Source organism: Sardina pilchardus, chromosome 22 (assembly GCF_963854185.1).
Source record: "Sardina pilchardus chromosome 22, fSarPil1.1, whole genome shotgun sequence".
In the NCBI taxonomy this organism is placed as follows: domain Eukaryota; kingdom Metazoa; phylum Chordata; class Actinopteri; order Clupeiformes; family Clupeidae; genus Sardina; species Sardina pilchardus.
Genome location: NC_085015.1, coordinates 29,344,081 through 29,366,401, shown reverse-complemented (window position 1 = coordinate 29,366,401; position 22,321 = coordinate 29,344,081). Strand labels below are relative to the sequence as shown.

The 22,321-nt window shown below is 39.0% G+C and overlaps 1 protein-coding gene across 3 annotated transcripts in view; it reads left to right on the top strand.

Annotated features, from left to right (window-relative positions):
- nme2a (NME/NM23 nucleoside diphosphate kinase 2a) overlaps positions 1-19,259 on the top strand; it is a 31,175-nt gene extending 11,916 nt beyond the window's left edge. The window contains exons 1-5 of one of the 3 annotated variants that reach the window (XM_062526051.1): positions 15,851-15,954; positions 16,544-16,676; positions 17,236-17,337; positions 17,450-17,562; positions 19,031-19,259. In XM_062526051.1, the coding sequence (XP_062382035.1) occupies positions 16,548-16,676; positions 17,236-17,337; positions 17,450-17,562; positions 19,031-19,145 (459 nt within the window). In that variant the 5' untranslated portion in view covers positions 15,851-15,954; positions 16,544-16,547 and the 3' untranslated portion in view covers positions 19,146-19,259. Of the gene's footprint in view, positions 1-15,850; positions 15,955-16,543; positions 16,677-17,235; positions 17,338-17,449; positions 17,563-19,030 lie in introns of those variants that run through there. The other 2 variants (XM_062526050.1, XM_062526049.1) reach the window with 2 other exon arrangements.
- The last annotated feature ends 3,062 nt before the right edge of the window (positions 19,260-22,321 follow it).

The following is a 22,321-nucleotide window of genomic DNA, read 5'->3' as shown; positions in this document are numbered from 1 at the left end:
AAATTGACCAAATTTGGTCAGCTTGTGTGTTATTGCTACTGCTAGTCAGAGACAGAGCTCTGGCATAGGGTGTGGCTTAGGGACTCTATATCGCCACCTAGCACATTGTCTGTTGTGGTTGACAAGTTCATTCACTAAAAAGGACCAAATTTGGTGAGCATGTGTTTTGCTATAGCTATTCAGAGACAGAGCTCTGGCAGAGGGTGTGGGTTAGGGACTCTATAGCGTCACTTAGTGTGTTACCTGTTGTGATAGACAAATACATTCACGAAAATGAATCAAATTTGGTGAGCTTGTGTGTTATTACTGCCGCAAGCCAGAAACAGAGCTCTGGCCTAGGGTGTGGCTTAGGGAGTCTATAGCGCCACCTAACGCATTGTCTGTTGTGGTTGATACATTCACAAAAATGAGCCACATTAGGTGGGCATGTGTGTTATTGCTACTGCTAGTCAGGGATAGAGCTCTGGCCTAGGGTGTGGCTTAGGGACTCTATAGCGCCACCTAGCACTTTGTCTATTATGATTGACACATACGTTCTCGACAATTAGGTACTCTTGTGTGTTATTGCTGCCACTAGTCAGAGACAGAGCTCTGGCCTTGGGTGTGGCTTAGGAACTCTATAGCACCACCTAGCTTGTTGTCTGCTGTGGTTGACACATACATTGATGAAAATTAACCAAATTTGGTGGGCATGTGTGTTGCTCATGCACATGCAAACCAACAAGTATGTGTTGCTTTGTTAGATCCCGAAATGTCACCGGTCCGCACCGCAGGTGCTCGGGCCCGCCATCGCCGCTTGCGGCTATATTTCTCTCTCTTTTCGTTATTTTGCCAGTCTCTCTACTGTGTTCGAAGCTGCAGATGTCAGTCTACATATTTCTTAGCATAGATAAATTGATATTATGCGAGGCAGCTGTCAGCGAAACCTTTTTGTCAACCGTGAGTTTTTGCATTATAAATCTACACACCTCAAGCACGTCTTGACTCTTTATAAACAAACGTCAAAGCAAAAGTGAAATTTCGTTAAGTAATTTCTTTGTTAAGCTATGTGATGACACCATTTCACTGTAGACAGTTCTTTATTCAGTTCACCTTGCATATGTTTTCAAAATCAAAGACTGGTTGGTGTTCTTTCTGGATTTAAATGGCATTCAGAAGGTCAATGAGAAAGTCCACGTTCCACGTTTTCATATCAACCTAAATTAAGGAGGAGGTAGATAAGTCTGGTTCTTTTTAAAAATAAATCACGCGTCTTTCATAAGGCTGCCTTGATTTGGAATTTGCGCTATGTGGGTGTGTCATAAGCTGGGACGGCAGAATGCGCGTAAAACATTGATGCGCAACAGAACCGCGTAAAAAAAGCTTACGCGCGAATGGGAGAATTCCCCCCTAATTGAATTGCAATTTAGGAGTCAGTCTTAATTCAAGTCTGTATTTTCTGAAACAATTCTGAAACCGATGGTGTAATCAAGGACGTATCACTGTCAATGGTAAATTCTACAAAGGGACATTGAAGTTTTAGTGGTGGGCCTTTGTCCCTATTACATGCCAAGGGAGTTCTCTCAATTAAATATAGTACGTTCTATTCCTGCAACAACAGCATGTGGAAAAAAAGCTTTACTGAACAGATGAAAAGATCTTTGAAACATTGAGACATAGCTGATCAACTGTTTAGAAAAAGACCAGCCATAAATTATCTCAATTAGAGACAGGTATTGTTATTTATTTCAAAACACAGACATTCACAATACTGTAAAAATACATTTTCTGGATTGATGTTGTTCAATATGTTCAATAGTTTCACCACTAGATGGCACTCATCTAGAGAGGGTAACCTCTCACAGTTTTTCTCGATTGTTTACACACATTTTCTGAAAGCATGCCTCATACTCTCAGAACTCTACACACAAATCCAAAAGCACACACATAATGAGCAAAACCCCTCAATTCTCCTGCAAAATGAAACTTTACATTCAAAACAATGTTATTTTTTCTCAAAATGAAACAAAGATACATGGTAGCAAATATATTTTATTTTTCCCACAAAAACAATGTACACAGTGTACATCCCAACCAAGACAATGTTGCATATACAGTGATCTGCATAGACAACAGCGTACTTTACTGTATGCAGTTGCAGTAAATGTTCAATAAATGTACAGTGTTCATTCTCAGATTATTTCTGCCCAAGTTATGGTCCAGTGTTACAGTTTTTTTCAATCGTTTACACACAATTTTGAAAACAGGGCTCTTTTTGTCAAAACATATCACACAATTAGCCAAACACCACACCCAATCAGCAGAACATAACAGATTGTTAGCAAAATGGAATATTTCTGTCAAAACAATACAGTTTTTCTCAAATGCTAAAACACATTTCACAAACGCTCCCTCCATGTTCCCCAATGTCTAAACACAATACCCTTTTCTAAAGCTACATAAGCACAACCACACCTTCTCACTTCAAAACTCAAACTTTCACACCAAAAGAGCAGCTCGAAGCTTTCAAAAATGTAAACACTATACACATCATTACACACTTCAGCAAAACAATTGAAAACACAATGCTCAATTTGTGAGAAGGTTCTTTGTTTCATAACTGCCAATGCATAGAGTAACGGATCTTCTTAGATCTCTGCAGAGGATTAGGCATTTGAAGAGTTCTCTTCCAAAACGCTATATCCACCATTTTACTAATGAATTTTCATAAATATATTTATTACATTTAGTTTTTCAAGTAATCTCAGTGAAACTGTATTGGGTTATGTTTAGTTACAGTAATTTATCTTTACTCAATAAAAACAAAACAACTGCATTTTTATTACCTGAAACACACAATTACTGTAAATACAGTAACATGATTTGTTACAGTACAGTAATGTCTATAAAATTGATTTATAGCGTTTTGGAAAAGAGCTCTTCATTTAGAGTTGTGAGTTTCACAACAACAATTCTCACTAGCCTGGCAAGCCAAACTACACAGAAATGTATAGGCAAAAATATTTTTGGCCACTAGGGTGCATCTAGATTTCTAGGCTATCCAAATACACTACTGTAACACAACTCAATGCAAAAACCAGAATCTATTGCACACAACAGTACTCTTGAAAACGTGATCAGGGTGTGAAATTCTTTTATTTTCTTCATTCACACCACACACAAACACACCACAGTCACTGTGTGCATTAGCAACAAGTGTCTTCATTTTTGAGTCGTTGTGTGTTATGAATGACGCCAGGTATGTTCATTGTGTTCAGTTATTGCTGACTGTGGCAAGCATTTTGCATCACATGAGCTTTCATTTGAGAATATGTTTTGCAACATGTGTTTTAGCAAGGAAAAATGTGCTTAGATTTATGAGAACGGAGGATTGTGTTTTGAAAATTGTGTCTTCATGTGAAATGTGTTTATGGTATTGAAAAATTGTGGCTAGATTTAGTAAATGTGTTTAGACAACTGGTCATTTGGTTTAGAGGATTGTATTTTGTGTTTTAGCATTTGAGAAAAACTGTAAACACATTGATAAAACCTTATACTGTTCTCATATCACTAACACATTCTTTTAATGATTCTACACTGTGTCCATCTTATACACACCAACACAATAAATTCAAAACACATCTGTAAAAACCCTCTTCCAATATATGGATCTTATTCAGACATATTGTTTGAGAGCATTAGGATAATTTAGAAATATTTTTGATGAACCCTCATCAAGCAATGCACAAAACTGATGCTGCAGGCAATATTTCTTTCTTTCACTGTACCATATGTTCAGTTACAGTGACAAGTCAATCAACAGAAAATGGCAAAATTATAGTTCTTACTAAAGTACTGTACACTTACAGTCACTGAAGAAAAACTAAAGCAACAATACAAACAGGTAACAACAATACATAATACTCTAATCATCTCTCTGTCTAGCTGGATCAGGCCATAAGAGTTCACCACATCACAGGCTATGGGTGCCTCTCATTTGGGCTTTTATACGTCCTCCCTCGCTCCTCTGGCCTCGATCCTCACTGATCGACATAAAGAATGATGGGGCAAAAACAATGGGATAGTCTATCCAGTGTTAGTTATAGATCAGTGGGAACGCCCCTCGAGGATCGAGCATAACACACCTGAGTGCTGCGTTTTCAATTTTGCACATGTGTGCTTACACATCTGGTGGATGTGATTATTCAATTTGTTCATTAGTGTGGTCATTGGCAAGCCAGGGCTTTATAATGAGAAGGAAGTACCTAACAATCTTTATCTGTGTCTAAGGTGTGAAAATGTGTTTTACGTTTTGACATTCACTGTGTGTAATGTTTCGCAAAAAGTGTGAAGCTGAATTTGTGCTTACTGTTGTACTACTCTGCGCAGGCGTTTTGCTTCTTAAGTGTTAAGTATTGTTACTGTCTGTTAATCTTAATTTTAGTGTGTAAACGATTGGAAAAAACTGTAATAAGCTTACCCTATCAATATTTGCCCTAATGTTATGGTGTTATGTTCTATGACCATCTTCTTGATGTCAGTTTCCCGTTATGGAGACAGAAGACCTTGTGTGGTAATCTTTCAGTTCTGCCAAACAAATAGTAAAATACTGTAAATACTGTGTAAGAATACAAAGTAGGAATACATTTCCCATATACTTGAAACATACTTCTATGTTTCTCAACAATTGAACAGCTCCCACCCATCAAAGATGAGATTTTACTGGTTAGTTTTGATATTGTATCCCTCTATACAAATGTACCACACAGTGGAGGTCTTAAAGCAATTGAGTACTTCTTAAATGAACGAAAAAATAAGCTGCCATCTAACCAAACAATTATACAAATGACTAAATTTGTTCTCACTCATAATTTCTTTACTTTTGACAACTAATTTTATTTACAGGAGTGGGGCAGTTCAATGGGTTCACCAATGTCACCTAGCTATGCATCTCTTTATGTAGCCTTTTGGGAACACACAGTCTTACTTAATCCTAATGCTAATCCCTTTTTGACAAAATTATTCTATGGAAACGTTTTTTGGATGACATCTTTATTGTGTTTAAGGGTAATGAGAATGAATTAGCATTACTCCATAACCTCCTCAACACTAAAGTCGAGCATTTATCTTTCACCATGGAAAAGGACTGTAATAAAATCAACTTTCTGGATCTGGGGATCATAAAAGGGGAGGATGGATTATACACAGATCTATATACTAAACCAACTGACAGAAACACACTTTTAACTCATTCACTGCCATTGACGTCTTTAAACGTCAATTTAGACACATACGTTCACTGCCATTGACGTCTATAGACGTCAATTGCCTTTTTCAATGGGAAGGGCTCCTGGGTGAGCTTGGGAACGATCTGGCAGAGTTTCAGGCTTGTAAACAGACTGTACTAGCGATCCGAACCGCTAGATGGCAGCAGTGCCATTTGGATGATTAGTATCTGCCTGCAAAGTGCACATACAGACACATGCAACCAGCATGCAACAAGCTAACGCTGAAGATCGACCACAGTGGATCTAGTTTGCACGCGATGCAAGGAATAAATATGCTTACTTCTTACATTAAGGATGGAAAACACGTGAACGGTATGATCCATTTACATTGGATATTGCTATATAGACTAACAACAACTTTGCTAGTGCTAGCTTGCTAAGTCTACCGTCCTGTTCAGAGTCTATAGACCATCAGAGTCCCTAGCAACCTTGACGAGACTGACGAGATAACAGTGCAATCGTGGTTGACATACTACTGAAACACTAACGTTAAAAAGTTGATTTTCACAAAAAGATCGTTTTCTCCACTTTTTGGTCAAAAACAGGTGTTTTTAGCTTAACTAACCCATGTTCTACTGGCGATTGCTAAAGAACGGAAAACGATAGAAACAAATCGTTTTTTCCTGGTGAAAGAAGAGAGTCTACTCTTTCATTTGGTACCTTCGATGTTTACATAGTCATAAAGCTCACCGTTCGGTGGATCTTGGAAAAACAGTCAAAATGCTGTAAAACGTCTGGCAGTATGGAGCACTCTGCACTGAAAATCGCTGGCAGCCAATGAGTTAAGGGCAGACAGTTACCATCCTCTACCATTAAAAAACAGTTTACCCTACAGTCAATTTTGTAGACTTAAGAGGATTTGTAAGAAAGAATCTGATTTTTCATATCATTTAACAGAGACACATCAAAAATGTAAAATATGTGGTTATAGTGAAAAAAGTATCCAGGATGCCACGAAAAAGATACTTTCAAAAACAAGAGATGATTTTTTCCAACCAAAGAAGAATAAAGAAAAGAAATCAAACTTGTTCATCACTAAATATACTAAGAAATCAGAACCATTTTTAAGAAAATAATTCAAAGCCATTGGCATATCCTACAAAAGGATGAAAGTATTAAAGACCTTTTTAAAGATTTTCCAACAGTGGTTTTCAAACGGGGCCACAATTTAAGACATGTATTGGTACAATCTGAATATGTCCCTAATCCTTTACCCTCCCAAACACTCTTAACACCTATTCCTGATGGAAATTACAAATGCGGGGCATGTGCCCAATGCAATTCTACAACTAAGAAAAAATATTTTAATCATCCTCACACAGGTAAAAAGATTAACATCAAAGGCATAATTACATGCAATACAAAAGGAGTAATTTACATGCTAACCTGTCCTTGTGGAAAAGCTTACATTGGGAAAACATCTCGTGAACTATAGCAGAGGATTGCAGAACATAGAAGTACGATCAGATGTAAAAATACCATCTATCCTGTAGCCAAACACTTTATGGAATTAAATCACCCAATATCATCATTAAAATATACAGGTAGAGAAGGTTCAACAATCTAAAAGGGATACTTTGATACAAGCTTACTAAAAAGGGAGACATTTTGTTTTAATACATTTTGACTGGCATTTTTTGATGAAGTTAAAAAAAATGATGTGATATAAGATTGTCTATGAGTGTACATGACAACCATTTATGATGAATTGACTTAACTTATTGAATGTGGACTATGTGGAATTTTATTGACTGTAAAACGTTTGATGAATTGATGGGGGGTTTGATGGGGGGTTTGATGGGGAGGGGGGGGGGGGGGGGGTAATTCATAGCACCCTCTATGAAAAGCATAGCTCCCGAATAGCACCGGCAGAAACAAATCTGAGGCGCCGCCCCTGCTGGTGGGGTTGTATATTTGGTAAATTATCTCTGGGGTGTGTTAGAAAATTTCAATTTATAATGTTAATGATCTAATGATTGTATGATAATTGACTATTTGTGTGGTTCTGGCTTGATCGTATAACCAATTACCCAGAATGCCTTGATTTGGCATGGGCTATATAAAATCACTGTTTGCTAGTTCCATTGAGAAACCTTGAAAAAGGCCAACTGGCCGAAACGTTGGTGTCAATAAAATTGGAGATCGAGACTGAGTGTGCGGCAACATAATCCTTACCTCCATAAATCCTCCATACGCAGTGTTGATACCATGTACAGTGTTGATACCATGGTATTTTCAGTCTTAGCATATACGGACATCCCTATGTACTGTAGACAGGGAATGGAGTTTGATGATCTTTAGAAAGCCTATTAGTTGCAGCACCTTCTTTGTAATAGGGCTCGGGCATACGCGTTGCATTCTAGGAATATTGCCGTCATGTTGGTAGTGCACCAAACGTAATAATCCATTCATTCATATGCAGAAGACAAGAAGCAGAAAATGTATAGTATTAGCGATTCTTTTCCTCTTGCGATCGTGGGTTGCGCTGTTTACACCCCACTACACAGCAACATACGACCAAGAAGGCAAAAACTAAGTAACAGGAACACACTAACAGGCGGGAGTAAATCCTTACAAGGTGCAAAATAAGGAGTGAGGCTGCCAATATGGCTGCCCGCAAAGTTTTCACGTCACGATCCCGAGCCCTATTTGAAAAGCAGTTATACTGAGGAAGCTGAGCCATTGCAAGGTCTGTCCTGGATGCTTCAAACCTCAGCTGAGATTTTATGTCAGCCCCACGTTCAATCATACAGACAAACTGAAGCAAAGCTGAAGGTACTGTAGGCTACAGTGTCAGTAATAGCACTGTTGGGGGTCATCCCTATGTTCCCCAGGTCCTATGTTCCCCGCTTTTCCAAAAAAGGGTCCCATGTTCCCCGGTCGCAATACATACCTGGGAACATAGGACCCTTTTTTGGAAAAGCGGGAAACATAAGACCCTTTCTAAAATTTAAGAAAAAAAGGGTCCTATGTTCCCCAGTCCCATACGAAGTGGGGAACATAGGACCCGGGAAACATAGGACTTGGGGAACATAGGTACACTCCCCACTGTTGTGGACAATTACTTCAAACTAACATGTATGGTCGCATTTGCCTTTGTAATATTTTGCTATTACATTTGGTTAGCATCATTAGCATGCTGCACACATTTGTTTGAAACTCTTGCATTCAAGTTGACTGATCATCTCAATACCAATGTTTTCCTTAAACGCACGTCGGGAAACTATAAGCAGTCCAACCAGAATACTATGATAAGCTAGCCAACTATGCTACTTTACAATATTTCCATGCTTCAACCAGCCAGCTAAATTAAAGAGGTAGCCTAGAGCTGTAGCCTAATAGAAATAGTAGGCTTTAATTTGTAAACTAAAGTATATTCTAGACAGAGAAAGAAAATAAATGATATTCGAGAGAGCGATAAGAGGATTTGATATTCAAGAGTAAGCTTCGATAAACAATATTTGAGTGCAGTCCAACTGTTTTTGGCCGCCATCTTGGAAACTAGCCTTGAATTTTTATTTTTTATTTTTTTTTGCACCATTTGATTTACCATGTCAAAATACATACAAATTGATGCCTAGATCATTTAAATACACCCAGCCATCAAAGTTTAATAGCAAAAATGTTTGATTTTTAGGTGTTTAATGTGCTTTTCTCAAAAAGTAGGTTATAGGGATTATTCATGCCAAATTTGGTGCTTGTACCACAAAGTGAACGATTGTCCTGGAATATGGACTTAACCTGCCGCACTAAAGAGGCAGAAAAGGACCATGACGAGAAAGTCAGGCGCTTTCTAACCAGGTGCAGAGAGCGCAACATCAAGCTGAATGCGGACAAATTCAAGCTCAGAAAAAAAGAAGTACCCTACATACAGTACTGTAGGTCATCTGCTCACGGGTGAGGGGCCGAGGATTGACCCGGAGAAAGTACGGGCGATCAGAGAAATGCCAAGGCCAACAGACGTAAAAGGGGTACAGAGACTAGTTGGGATGGTCAACTATATCTAAGTTCTATGACCACCTTTCGGATGACTGTGAGATTCTGAGACAACTCACACACAAGGAGAACTTATTAGTCAGGTAGAACCCCAGGATAGGTGTGACATAAGGTACTAATGCAATTTTTTTGCATAATCTGATAGTTTAGGGGGTGTAGACTCAGAATCTGACGGGTGCCGCTCCGGCACCCTTGAGCATTTTCCTTAAAATTACATCATCTGCCACACCCCTTTTTGATCATAGAAAGTCGTCTAAATATACATTAACATATAAACCCATCATGTATGGTATCAAATTAAAGCTCTTCTCATGCAGGAATCAGCTTTGACCATCAAAAAGATGAAAAAAAAAAGTTTTTAATGACAGAATCTGCCACGCCCCCTTTTGTTGACCATAAAAAAAGAACTAGACTCACATTACTGTATAAAACCCATCATGTATGGTATCAAATGAAAGCTCTTCTCAAACACAAATCAATGATGTCAATTTAAAAAATGCTAAAAATTATCCCTCCAGAGAACATAATAACTGTAAAATCTGGTACGGTCACACCTCTGAAATGGTAGGCTGAGCAACAAATTGTATCAACCCTCACCAATTAATCAAATAGAAAACAAAGTAGTACTTTATCACAGATTTCTGAAAGCAACTATATCAAGAACATGTTGCCAGGCTGGCCTTGTACACATCACAAACATCAAATGTCTCCTCCAAAGAACATTCATTCACTCAGACATTTCTCCCTCGCTGTCATCAGTATCCTCCACTGAAAGTCGAATTTTTATTTGCACACTGCTCATCACCTTTGCAATGGATCCCTGAAGCAGACGACCACCTCGTGACCCAAAGAGAGAGCCATTAAGAGACCAGGAAGGGCAGTACATCTGCTACACATGTGGAGAGTCCGGTCACACCAGTCAACAGTCATGGCCAAGTCACCCGGCAAAGACATGCTCCAGGAGAGGCAGACAGTGCACAGAATACTCCACCAGAGAGCGAACCAAGGCCCCCTGGTTAATCAATGATCAGGAGTGGGCTGGCAGACTGTGTTGACACTGAAGTCGACCAGTTCCTGAAACAAAATGCATTTGGTCACTGCTGGACGGTTGACCTGATGATCTCTGGAGTGAAGACAAGCTGCCTTTGGGACACTGGGTTTGAGGTCACCACCATCAAAGAGTCTCACTTTAGAGAACACTTTGGGGAGGAACAGCTAAAGTCCACCCATTGGGTGGAGCCTATGGACTGAACATGCCGGTCCTTGGTTGTCTCAAAGCAGATGTTGAGTGTTTTGGAACCACTCTTTAGTGGCGGTGCATCTTCATACTGAGAGACACCCATCTGGATGTTGTAAAGATGTAAAAATGGGCTCCCTGGCATTATGGGGATGAACATCATCAAAGATCTAGTGACCTCTCTGCTGGGTGTGGATGCAATGAGGATGAAAAGGCTGCTCCACCAGAGGCAAGTGTCCGTCGTGTGTTGGCTAGGGTCAAGAATGAGGTGGAATTCTTGGATTCAGATGGCAAAATTGGGTTTGTCAAGGTGGCTGGCAGAGAAGTGATCACCATCCCACCACACAGTAAGAAGGTGATTGAAGGCTGGTGCCTCCAACAGTGGAATGCCATTCCTGGTGGAAGCCACTCCAAAGATCAGCATCCAGAAGGGGCTTCTGGTTGCCAACATACTCGGAAAGGCAGCAGGTGGAAAAGTCCCTGTCGGGGTTATGAATACCTGTGAGAAGGCCATAAAACTAATATCCAGGGCCAGGGTAGCTGTGGTGTCCAAGTCACAGAGGATCTATCCAAAAGAGGTGGTGGGGTTTGATGAAATGGATGGGGTATTGCATGTTGAACAGTGTTCAGGCTACCGAAGATGGACACCAATGTATGCCTCTTCCAGTACAGGTAGCTGCAGGAGAGCTTAACTCGGCACAGCATGTAAAGCTTAGTGCACTGTTGAAAAGCTACGGGGATGTCTTCTCAAGCCACGAAAATGACTATGGCTACACAACTACAGTGACACATGACATAACATATAAACTGGTGACACCCACCCGATCAAAAGTTCAAGCGACATGTACAGGACATAGTGGGGCAAAGAGAGTAGCAGCCCCTGGGCATCGCCAGTGGTCATTGTGCGAAAAAAAGACGGGAGTGTGCGCTTTTGCTGTGACTACAGAAAGCTGAACATGGTCATGTGCAAAGATGCATACCCACTTCCACGGATAGAGGAGGCGCTTCATGCACTGGGCAAGGCACAGCTGTTCCCCACTTTGGACCTGACATGGGTTACTTTCAAGTGGCTATGGGTGACCAGGATAGAGAGAAGACAGCTGTCTTTACCCCGTTTGGTGTCTATTCTTAAAGCATTAAAAAAAATGATAGGATGAAAAATATTGTTTTCTGTAATTCTGGGGGGGATCCAAGGACAGTCATAATTAATGTGCTTAACTACCTGGGAAGTACCTCACAACATTGCTGTCAAATTCAGTGACAGATTCAAGGGAAATTATAACTAACATGCTAACTAACAAGGGTACATCAGACTTGCTATAATATTCACAATAAAATGAATTACTATTGAATGATTGTATTCCTGTATGTATTAGGCCAGGGGTTCTTAACCTTTTCAACCTTGAGGCCCAATTTGTTATAGTAGAAAGTGGCCCGGGGCCCATTTAATATTCATCATTCACATCCAAAAAGCGCACGTTTTTGTATTTATTGGTAGACATTTCACAAGTGCAATTTCATTACGTTACGTTAACGGTATTTGTTTTTAGACATGGATTCACTTAATGGTAGCTTTCTGGCGATGAACTTCTGGCCATCCATACATTCTAACACGTTGGGCAAGTCTCCCCTTTAGTGAAATGTGTAGTGTCAGAATCCCAGCAGTTTTGTAAGGATTCTTGTGAGTGCATAGGTATAACGACAATGTGCTAACGTAGCTAGCAGCATTTGCAGTACATATCCTCGATACGGATATACCCACAAGGTGAATGGCAGAGGTGGAAAACTCCAGCTTCAGAAAGTAAAAGTCCAATCATGTATTGGTTCTACCTGTGCACTTAACAGCTGGTTTGAGTGAGTGGTTGGCACAGATATGTGGTAGGACTTTTACTTTCTGAAGCTGGACTTTTCCACCTCTGATGAATGGAATTAAGTCTCATGCATTACATATCTCTGATGTCTTCATTTGATAATCTACCCAGTACCGCGGCCCTTGCGGCCAACAGGTGCAACACTGAACATGTCTTGCGGCCCTCTGGTTAAGAATCACTGTAAGTCTGGGCCGCGGCCCTGTGGTTAAGAATCACTGTATTAGGCTAAATGGCAGTTCCATCATTTATTCAATTTAATACCAAAATATGACATGATTTAGAGTCAGCTATTATGCGGCAAAAAGGAACGTAATCTGACCTTAAAGGTCACTTTGCAAATGGTATTTTGTTCTCTGAAGGGACCTGAACTATTTTTTTCATCTTTTTGATGGTCAAAGCTGATTCCTGCATGAGAAGAGCTTTAATTTGATACCATACATGATGGGTTTATATGTTAATGTATATTCAGACGGCTTTCTATGATAAAAAAGGGGTGTGGCAGATTATGTCATTTTAAAGAAAATGCTCAAGGGTGCCGGAGCGGCACCCATCAGATTCTGAAAGGACACCCCCTAAACTATCAATTTATGCAAAAAAATTGCATTAGTACCTTATGTCACACTTATGCCCAAATTCCACAAAGTTCTACCTGACTATATGGGAATGGTGACTGGATGCTATTGTCAACTAGCCAGGGGAGCACACGAGACAGGACACCTTGTAAATTGTAGGTATAGGAGAGAAATGTCCCTCCATGTTGATGGATCATTAGGTACATTGTCTTTTTTGGGAATACGATAAATCACTGCTCCTTTCCAGGACTCAGGCACTTTCCTATTTTCCAGGCAGACATTAAACATGGATGTTAATGTGTTACAAATGTGTGCAGTCTTTAGGTTTTCATATGTGACTTCATCTATACCACATGCCTTGTTGTTTGGCAAGCTATGTAAAACAGTCTCTACCTCAGTCATTGAGAAATGCATTGAGTTTGGAAAGTCAGTAGGATTTACACGTTGTAGGCTATTATCCCAGGGTGGCAATGGAAGAGGGTCGTTGATTGATGTTTGGCTTAGACATTATACATTACACATTAGACATTGGCTTAGACATTATTTTCGTAGTAGCTCGTTATCAGTGTGATATCTCTAGGACAAGGAGGTGGCACGGGGTACTCACTATTGTTTATGATGATCTGAATTGCCTTTGATTTTCTATGCTGCCACAGGTAAACTGCCACAGGCTTATTTCTACTCACTGGTTTGTGACGCTTGTATACGCACCTCAATCCAGTCCGTGATGGTGAACGGTGTCAGGATTCCAGGCAGTTGTTCACACACACAAACACACACACGCACATGCACACACACACACACACACACACACACACACACAAACACACACACACACACACACACACACACACAAAACGAATATACTGTACATGTTGTTTTTTCCAATCACAAATTATCCAGTAATTATTTTTTTTTTGATTTCTTTTGTTGCTATATTTGATTTGTGATTCTATTTTTCTTTATTTCTGTAAAAACTCTTGATTACAGCAGAAATTCTACTTTTGAGTTTTACAGAAGTAAGTAAGTAAGTAATATTATTGATAAAGCACATTAACAACAGTTCACACTGACCAAAGTGCTGTACATAGTGTAATACAAATAGGTAAAGAAATAACATGAAATAATATAGGCCTACAATAAACAATGAAATACAATAAAACAAGATAATAATAATAATAATAAGTAAAAATAAAAATAAATAAGAATTAATTAATAAGAATTAATTCTTATTAATTAATAAGAATTAATAAGAATAAATAAGAAGAATTAATAAGAATAAATCAGAAGACAAGGTCTGACAAAATGACCAAATGAAATTTAAAAAAATAGAAACACAAAGACGGCAGTGTTTTCTATAAAGTGCATCAGTGTGTTACTGGTGATATAAAAGGAAAATTCAAATGGTGCTTGTGTGTTTAGTTTTGTTGCAAGAATTTAGTTTTTAGAAAGGAGTGTTACGTTTTGATTGCAGTGTTTCATTTTGCCATAGATGTGAGTTGTTTATCCCCAAGTGCTATATATAGCTGTGTGTAGAGTTTTGAAATAATGAGCCAAATTCTGCAAAACGTGTGTAAGCAATTATAGGCAAAAACTGTAAACACATTCTCTGCTTTGCACATGTTTTTTTTTTCAATAGAAATTTCTCCAGTATTGTTTTTTCTTTTGTTTTGTTCCTACGTTTTTGATTTGTTTATTCACTTACATTGCATTGATATGTAATTCTTTTTTCTTTATTTCTATAAGAATGGTTTTGTTGCAACAAATGTCAATTGATTACTGCATAAATTCTGAGAGCAGAGTCTGTGAAAATGACCATAGAAATGTTTTGAATAGTGCACCAGTATGTTACAGGTGATATGAAAAGGTAATTCAATGGTGATTGTGTGTTTAGTGTTGTTGCAAGAATTTTACTTTTTATTAAGGAGTGTTACGTTTTGATTGCAGTGTTTCATTTTGGAATAGATGTGAGTTGTTTATCCCCAAGTGCTATGTCATTTATGGCTGTGCGTAGAGTTTTGACATAATGAGCCAGATTCTGCAAAAAGTGTGTAACCAATAGGCAAAAACTGTAAAAGGGGCATGCAGAGACATCGAAGTGGAGTGGATCAAGGGTGGATGTGTTACACAAGGTAATATCTTCCCTGTTGCCTGGCCCAAGAGGACATATAGCCTACCTGCGATGTCAACGAGGACTTGTGGCCAGATCTGAACAGAGCTCTAATGAGCCGAATTCTGCAAAAAGTGTGCAAGCAATAGGCAAAAACTGTATTTCAGGAAAACATTCCACAGGAATTTGTTGAAACGTTAAAACAAATTTACCAGTATTACAGGGCATTATACAATAATCATCAAATAACAATCCTGTTTTATTATAGGTCAAGACTACTCTTAATGGACTCTTAATGGACACACATTCATGTTACATAGAGAGATCTTAATGTAGGCTTGTATGATGGGCCGTATACATTAAGCTTTAGATCAGTTTTGATCTGATAATCTTTAAAGCACTGGATTGAGGTTGCTCCACAAAATGCCATCTGTGTCTAACAGGAGAGTGACAAGGACAAAGGTTTGCATAATCAACTGGTAATGTCAGGAGGAGGCTAGTCATTGTTGATAACAAACCAGAGGGTGGTGGAATAACAGGCTATTTCAAAACTGAACACATATTCTTAGTTTCTGACTGTAAATCAGGCAAGATCATATCTCCTGATCTGCCATTGGCTAAACGTTCATTTGATCATTTTCTGCCAATGCGCTACTTGAGCCCGCAAATTGTGGATGACCTTAGCGTAGATAATCTCCCATCCATCAGTTAAGCCAATCGCCCAGTTCATTCACCAGTCCCGCCTACCCAGTATAAAACCAGACACGTCCCTGACACGGAATCACAGATGGAAATCTCTGCGTAAGGATACACTACATCTATTTGCAAGGCTAGTCTGCTGTTCGTCCCATGAGGTTTGTCGCACCGAAACTACTTGTTTGATCTTTGGGAAGTTCAGCCAGTAGGTATTTCCTGTCATATTGGTAAAGTGCATTTGTTATAGCTCTAGGCCACTAGCCTCAACTACAAGCCAAGTTGTGGATGCTCAGCATATTCCTATTATGTGTATTAATCAATGTTTTCAGAAGTCGTTGCCCATACCGCCGGATAATTCAAAGCTTGATCTTTGGACGTATCCTATCTCTAACAGTAGTGGGTTTAGCTGAAGGTGGTAGTGACCACACGTGATTGGATTACATGTAGGCTCCTAAATGCGCCTTAGGTTGGATGTCTTAGGTTGGGTGTCTGGGGACAGTCATTAGGTAAATCAACAGTCGGCGGCGCGGTTTGAGTGGTAGCCATTTAGATCGTGCTAGGTGCAGAGCGCTGAATAAACACGCTTTTAGTGGACAGGTATGATATTTGTGTACCACGTCGTGCGTCAAGGCGCATGAGAATTTCTTGATGGGGTCGGGGGGCTCTTCATCTCGGCCCCCCGTCGGTACCGATGGCCAGAGTATTAAAAGCCAACCTCTGTAAGTCCAAATGGTAATGGGATTCTTGTGATTTCATGGCGTGGATTGCAATTAATCACATTTTTACATCTACAGAGCGATGTCTGGAGACGAAGAACGCACCTTCATAGCGATCAAACCGGATGGCGTGCAAAGAGGACTTATTGGAGAGATAATCAGCCGGTTTGAACGAAAAGGATTCAAACTTGTCGGAATGAAGCTGATTCATGTAAGAGATGGGCCATGTTACTATATTCCAATTATTATCCTACGCATGCGCTACGGTAATAATATTGTACATTGCATGAATTGAACGCTACACTCATATAGTTAATATAATTAGGATGACTTCTGTTGAAACCTAATCTCACTTGGCATCACTACAGCGACTTGCTTTAATTGAGGCTTCCCATCCTACCCTAGCCTAGTTATACTTGTGGGGTAAGAGGTCATGCCAGATTTAGCAGTGTAGGCCAATATCTGAGTTGCCAAATTCTGTCTGATGGTTTGTTACTTAATGAACGTGGTCTATATAACCTTAAGTAAACCCCTAAAAATAGATTCACAAGCAGGGGATTAGCCCACCATTCTATTCTTAGATGCTTAACCAGCTTGTTTAGGTCAGTCTTTATTCCTTGACTTTATACACCTCACACCCCTTTGACTTTTGATCATTTGATTGGTTTGCTTCCTCTTCATCAGAAGATTGTGTATCAGAATACGTTCTATAAAGATGTACAGAATGGATGAAACTTTAGATGCAATAAATGAAAACTCTCACATCACAGGCACCTGAGGACCTTCTCCGGCAGCATTATGCTGACCTCAAAGACCGACCTTTCTTCCCTGGGCTTGTCAGCTACATGCGTTCTGGTCCTGTTTGTGCAATGGTAAAGAGACTGATCACAATGATTGGATTTTCAGTTTGTCTCTCTTTGTTGATGTTTTCTGGAGGTAATGTTACTGAAATTAAATTATTAATTTGACATTTTCTTCCAACAGGTTTGGGAAGGTATGAATGTTGTTAAGACGGGTAGAGTGATGTTGGGAGAAACCAACCCCGCTGAATCCAAGCCAGGCACAATTCGAGGGGACTTCTGCATTCAAGTTGGCAGGTATGGTATTCCCCTCACTTCAGTCATAAAAATGCATTTTTAAGATGGCACACATTCCTTTAATCATTTACATTTTTGACAAAATAGTGTCAAAATCAATATGATAGGAACATGTATGACTAGATGTATAGGCAGTGATAGGGCACTGGCATAACAAACAGAGTGTGTAGGCTACACTGGGTTATCCCAGAGAGCAGGTTTAAGAAACTCTGAGACTGCATGAACTCTAAGATGGGAAACTCAGGGTAGATGTAAAGGGTAGAGCAAACTCAATGATTGGTTAGGCACAAACCAGCACAAAGTGCAATAGAATTTCCTGCACCAGTCAATGTGTTTGAATGCAGTCTATTCATTTAACGTAACACTTTTTTAATATTAGCCTACCTGGAAAAGTGGAGATATATTAGGCTACTGAACGCATTTCCATTTCAATTAAAAAGAAATTGCAGTTGATTAGTCATCAGCGAATGGTGACACTTTCATTTGGGATCTCATAATTTTGTGGAAAAGCTTTGCAAATCAATTTGATTTTGCATTGAATAGGTAAACAAGAAAATGACACCCCATATCCACTGACTGCTAAGCAGGAGGGAGTTGATATAATATAGACAAACACTGAGTTTGTTCAGCAAAACGAGTTGATATAATATAGAGAAACACTGAGTTTGTTCAACAAAACCTGCTAGCGAGTAGGTTAGGTTGACAGTCTTACTGACGTATGCTGTCTGACCCTATACGATTAAGCCTCTGTGTGGAAGGGAAAGCTTAGAGTTCAGGTAATGCTATGTAATATGGTCAAAGCAGTTTGTATGCGGGTCATTGACAAATAAGGCTTTTAAATATGTGTAAACTTTTTTTGTAAGTAGACTATGCTTGCTTTCGACCATGCTGTCTGTTGATGTAAACATGGAATAAGTTCCAGAGTGGCGCGTGGCCAACAACAGCTCATTAGCATTTAAGGCAACAGGCTCCAGAACAGTGTTTCCTAAAAGGGACTGAAACTGGCAATAAAGGAGCTGCTGATAATGTGTAATCTGAGGGGAATTTTTCGCAAACAGGTTCAGAGACGTTTTGTGCAACCCATCTATTTTGACTTTTTGAAAAAGAGGTCCAAAATATGGGACCTTTAACACATTATTATTCTGCGGCGACCCCTCCCATCAGCAGCACCCCCTCCCCATTCATTTCAAATTCCTACGGTACAAAACCCCACAGATGCACCACCTGGCATTTTGAGGGTTTGAGAGGGCAAAACCTAAAATATATAGAATTTGTGTGATAAACAGAAAATATGATCAAATTTGTCAGCTTTTATAGAATAAAATGAATGCTTGCTTGAATCATTTGAAAATATTTTAAAGTAATTGACTCAGACACAGCAATCCGCATGTCAAGACCTGAATCAAGCTGGTATTTTCTGTTTTGACAAAAACATAAAATTATTTTCTCAATCACGTCTCTTTCACAGGAATATAATCCATGGCAGTGATGCAGTTGACAGTGCCAATACAGAGATCAACCTTTGGTTTAAACCAGAAGAGCTTGCATCTTACACAAAATGTGACCACAGCTGGCTGTATTAGGCCTGTATTATGTCCTTCAGTTTCTCTTCCTTTATTGTTACCATTGAGTTACCTTTCATGTTGTACTTTGCATTGATTTATGACAGTTGACAACAGTAACTTCATCTTATTTTCTTGGAGTTTTTCTGCTGTGTATTGTGATGTTTGTATTTGTGTAACAAGTTCTATTTTCTGGATTTTCCTTTGTTGTAAGACATCACATAAAGGATATGATATCCATACCATCCATATTGGTATCATGATTGAATATTAACAGAGTTTCTGAAATGCAGTGGCTTTTATGGCTTTCCAATGGTACCTGAGCGAACCTGATGACGGTGAAACATGTTGTTCGCTCGAAATAAACCAAAGTATGGGTCATTCCGTGTGAAATCACCCAATTTCAGCTAAATTAAAAACATCTGAAAAAAAGCACAGGTGTTTGTGTGTGTTTGCACAAAACTTAAATAATATCTGTATAAATGGTTCAAAAACTATAGCCCTTTGAAGCTTAAAGTCAGTTTAGGCTACGCATTGTGGTGAACAATCCTTTTTGTTCAACTTGCAGTATTATTGGCTCCTTTATTTCACACACATTAGTGAAACTATGTGAATAGAAGCATATTTTCCTGTTGAATTAAAAAAAAAATCCAATTAGATCAGAGGTATCTTGTGTAATGTCCCCTCTGCAAAGCTCTGAAAATGGCTTTAAATTCATTATATGAAAAGACAATCACCTTTGAGGGCTTCTCATTCAAAAAGTATGTGCCACAAATTCATCAGATTTTTCCCCACTCATATATGGACTACAAGGTCATGTCCATGCATTAACTTTGATTGTAATCATTATCATATTGTCAGAGCATTTTTTAAAAAATGGGCTTGATTTTTTTTTTTTTTAAAGCTCATTTTTGTCTTCTAATTTCATCATGTGGACAGTTAAAGGGATATTCCACCATTTGGGGAATTACACTCATTTTCCAACTCCCCTCGAGCAAAACAATTGATATTTACCTTTTTCCCGTTCATCCAGCTGTTCTGTGAGTCTAGCCAGTGGCGTAGCGTAGTTGCGCAAGGCCCCGGTGAGAGTCTGGCGCTCTCAGTCGCTCCTGACCCATGGCACTCCTCAGATACTGTGGGTCTTTATTAATTTCAGCTTTGAAAATGACCGCTCTACCGTGGCTACAGTGACTGGTAAGGTGAGGTACAAAAACTTTCCACGACTTTAGTAAGAGTAGTAGCCTATACCTGTTTACATTTGCTAGCATGTGCAGCAGCCTATGATCAGAGATGACGTAAACATTTTATGACTGCACATACAGATTTCCCAGCAGGCCATGTTACAACATTTTGTACGATATATGATAAAATAATCAATAATGTTATTAGTTGTATTTATTAATTTTGATTCTAACATTGAAATATCATTAGTAAAATCAAAATGATAAGAAAAGTAGGAGAAAATACAAGAATTGGGGAATGGGTAGGTGCCACCATCAGACCATGTTGTAGGAGATAGTGAAGCAGTTAAATAGCGATCAGTTTACCTACATTGAAAGATTAGAAGAGAAGGCATCATTAATGACAAAAGTTGACTTTATGTCGCCTAGCTGGGAGGCGCGGGGCGAATTGCGATTTGCAAAGGGCCCTGCGAAGCTCTGAGGGCTGCACCGTCGAACGCTACGCCCCTGTCTATATCATTGAATCGGTTTAGACCATTAGCATCTCGCCTGCCAGCATCACGCTTCAAAGTGACAAGATTTCCGCTAATTTCCCCATTTAAAACTTGTCACTTCTCAAGTTAGAAAGTGCAATAAGACAAACTGAAAATGAAACCTGGCGATTTTCTAGGCTGATTTGACATGGAACTACACTCTCATTCTGGTGTAATAATCAAGGAAAGTTGCAAGCGTAGTATGGGCACAGTGATATCACGCACTACTATTGATTGTTGCCTATGGGGACTATTTTCAGGTGCTGCGTGATATCACTGCGCTCATGAATGCGTCTTGGATCCATGCAATAGCGTTGCGAGCCCTCAAACCTTTTGATGAATACTTTCATGTGATGGAAACATGCATGGTCATCTTCATCAAGTGAAAAACCTGATCTTTATCTGATCTGAATTTTAGAAACCCCTTTTTTCTTGCATATGTTCTGTTATGACTTTCATTTTCCAACTTATATGGTGGTGTAGAAAACTGTTACAAAGACGGCAATGATGCTAAATCCTCTTGCTGCATGTACGATCAGTCAGTCTTATGTGTATAATTTGCTTGATCAGTTTATTTACTCTAAGCAAGATTTATTTATGAGTAGTATGTTGTTCATGTTGCAATAATGACTTGGAGCGATTCAAATATGAACAATACAATGTGTATTTAGATTGGATATGTGCAGCATACTAATTGATACTCTTCCATTGTATCAAAAGAGCACCATATGTGGTGCAAACTAGTACTGCAGATCCAATACAAGTTCAGTGGATGTATAGAGAATATTTTCAAAAAATCATATCTCAATAAAGAAACTCAGCAACAAGCCCACATTTTGGACAGATGATCCTCACATACGGAATGATATAAATGGTAAAGATGTGTAAAATCCTGTTAACTGTCCACATGGTGAAATGAGAAGACAAAAATGGGCTTTTTGAAAAAAAAAAAAAAATGCTCTGACAATATGATAATGATTTAATGATTACAAGCAAAGTTAATGCATGGACATGACCTTATAGTCCATATATGAGTGGGGGAAAAAATCTGATGAATTTGTGGCACACACTTTTCGAATGAGACGCCCTCAAAGGTGGTTGTCTTTTCACATAATGAATTTATAGCTATGTTCAGAGCTTTGCAGAGGGGAAACTACACAAGATACCTCTGATCTGATTGGATTTTTTTTAATTCAACAGGGAAATGTGCTTCTATTCACATAGTTTCACTAATGTGTGTGAATTGTGAAATACCAAAAGAGCCAATAATGTTGCTAGTTGAACAAAAAGGATTGTTCACCACAATGCTTAAAATGACTTGAAGCTTCAAAGGGCTGTAGTTGTGGAACTATTAGTGATATTATACACTATTTAAGATTTATGCATAGGTTTAGTCTACAAACACCTTTTTTTTCAGTTTTTTTTTCGGAGAGGGTCACTTTCCGCCACTGGGTGATTTGACACGGAATGACCCCTATATCAG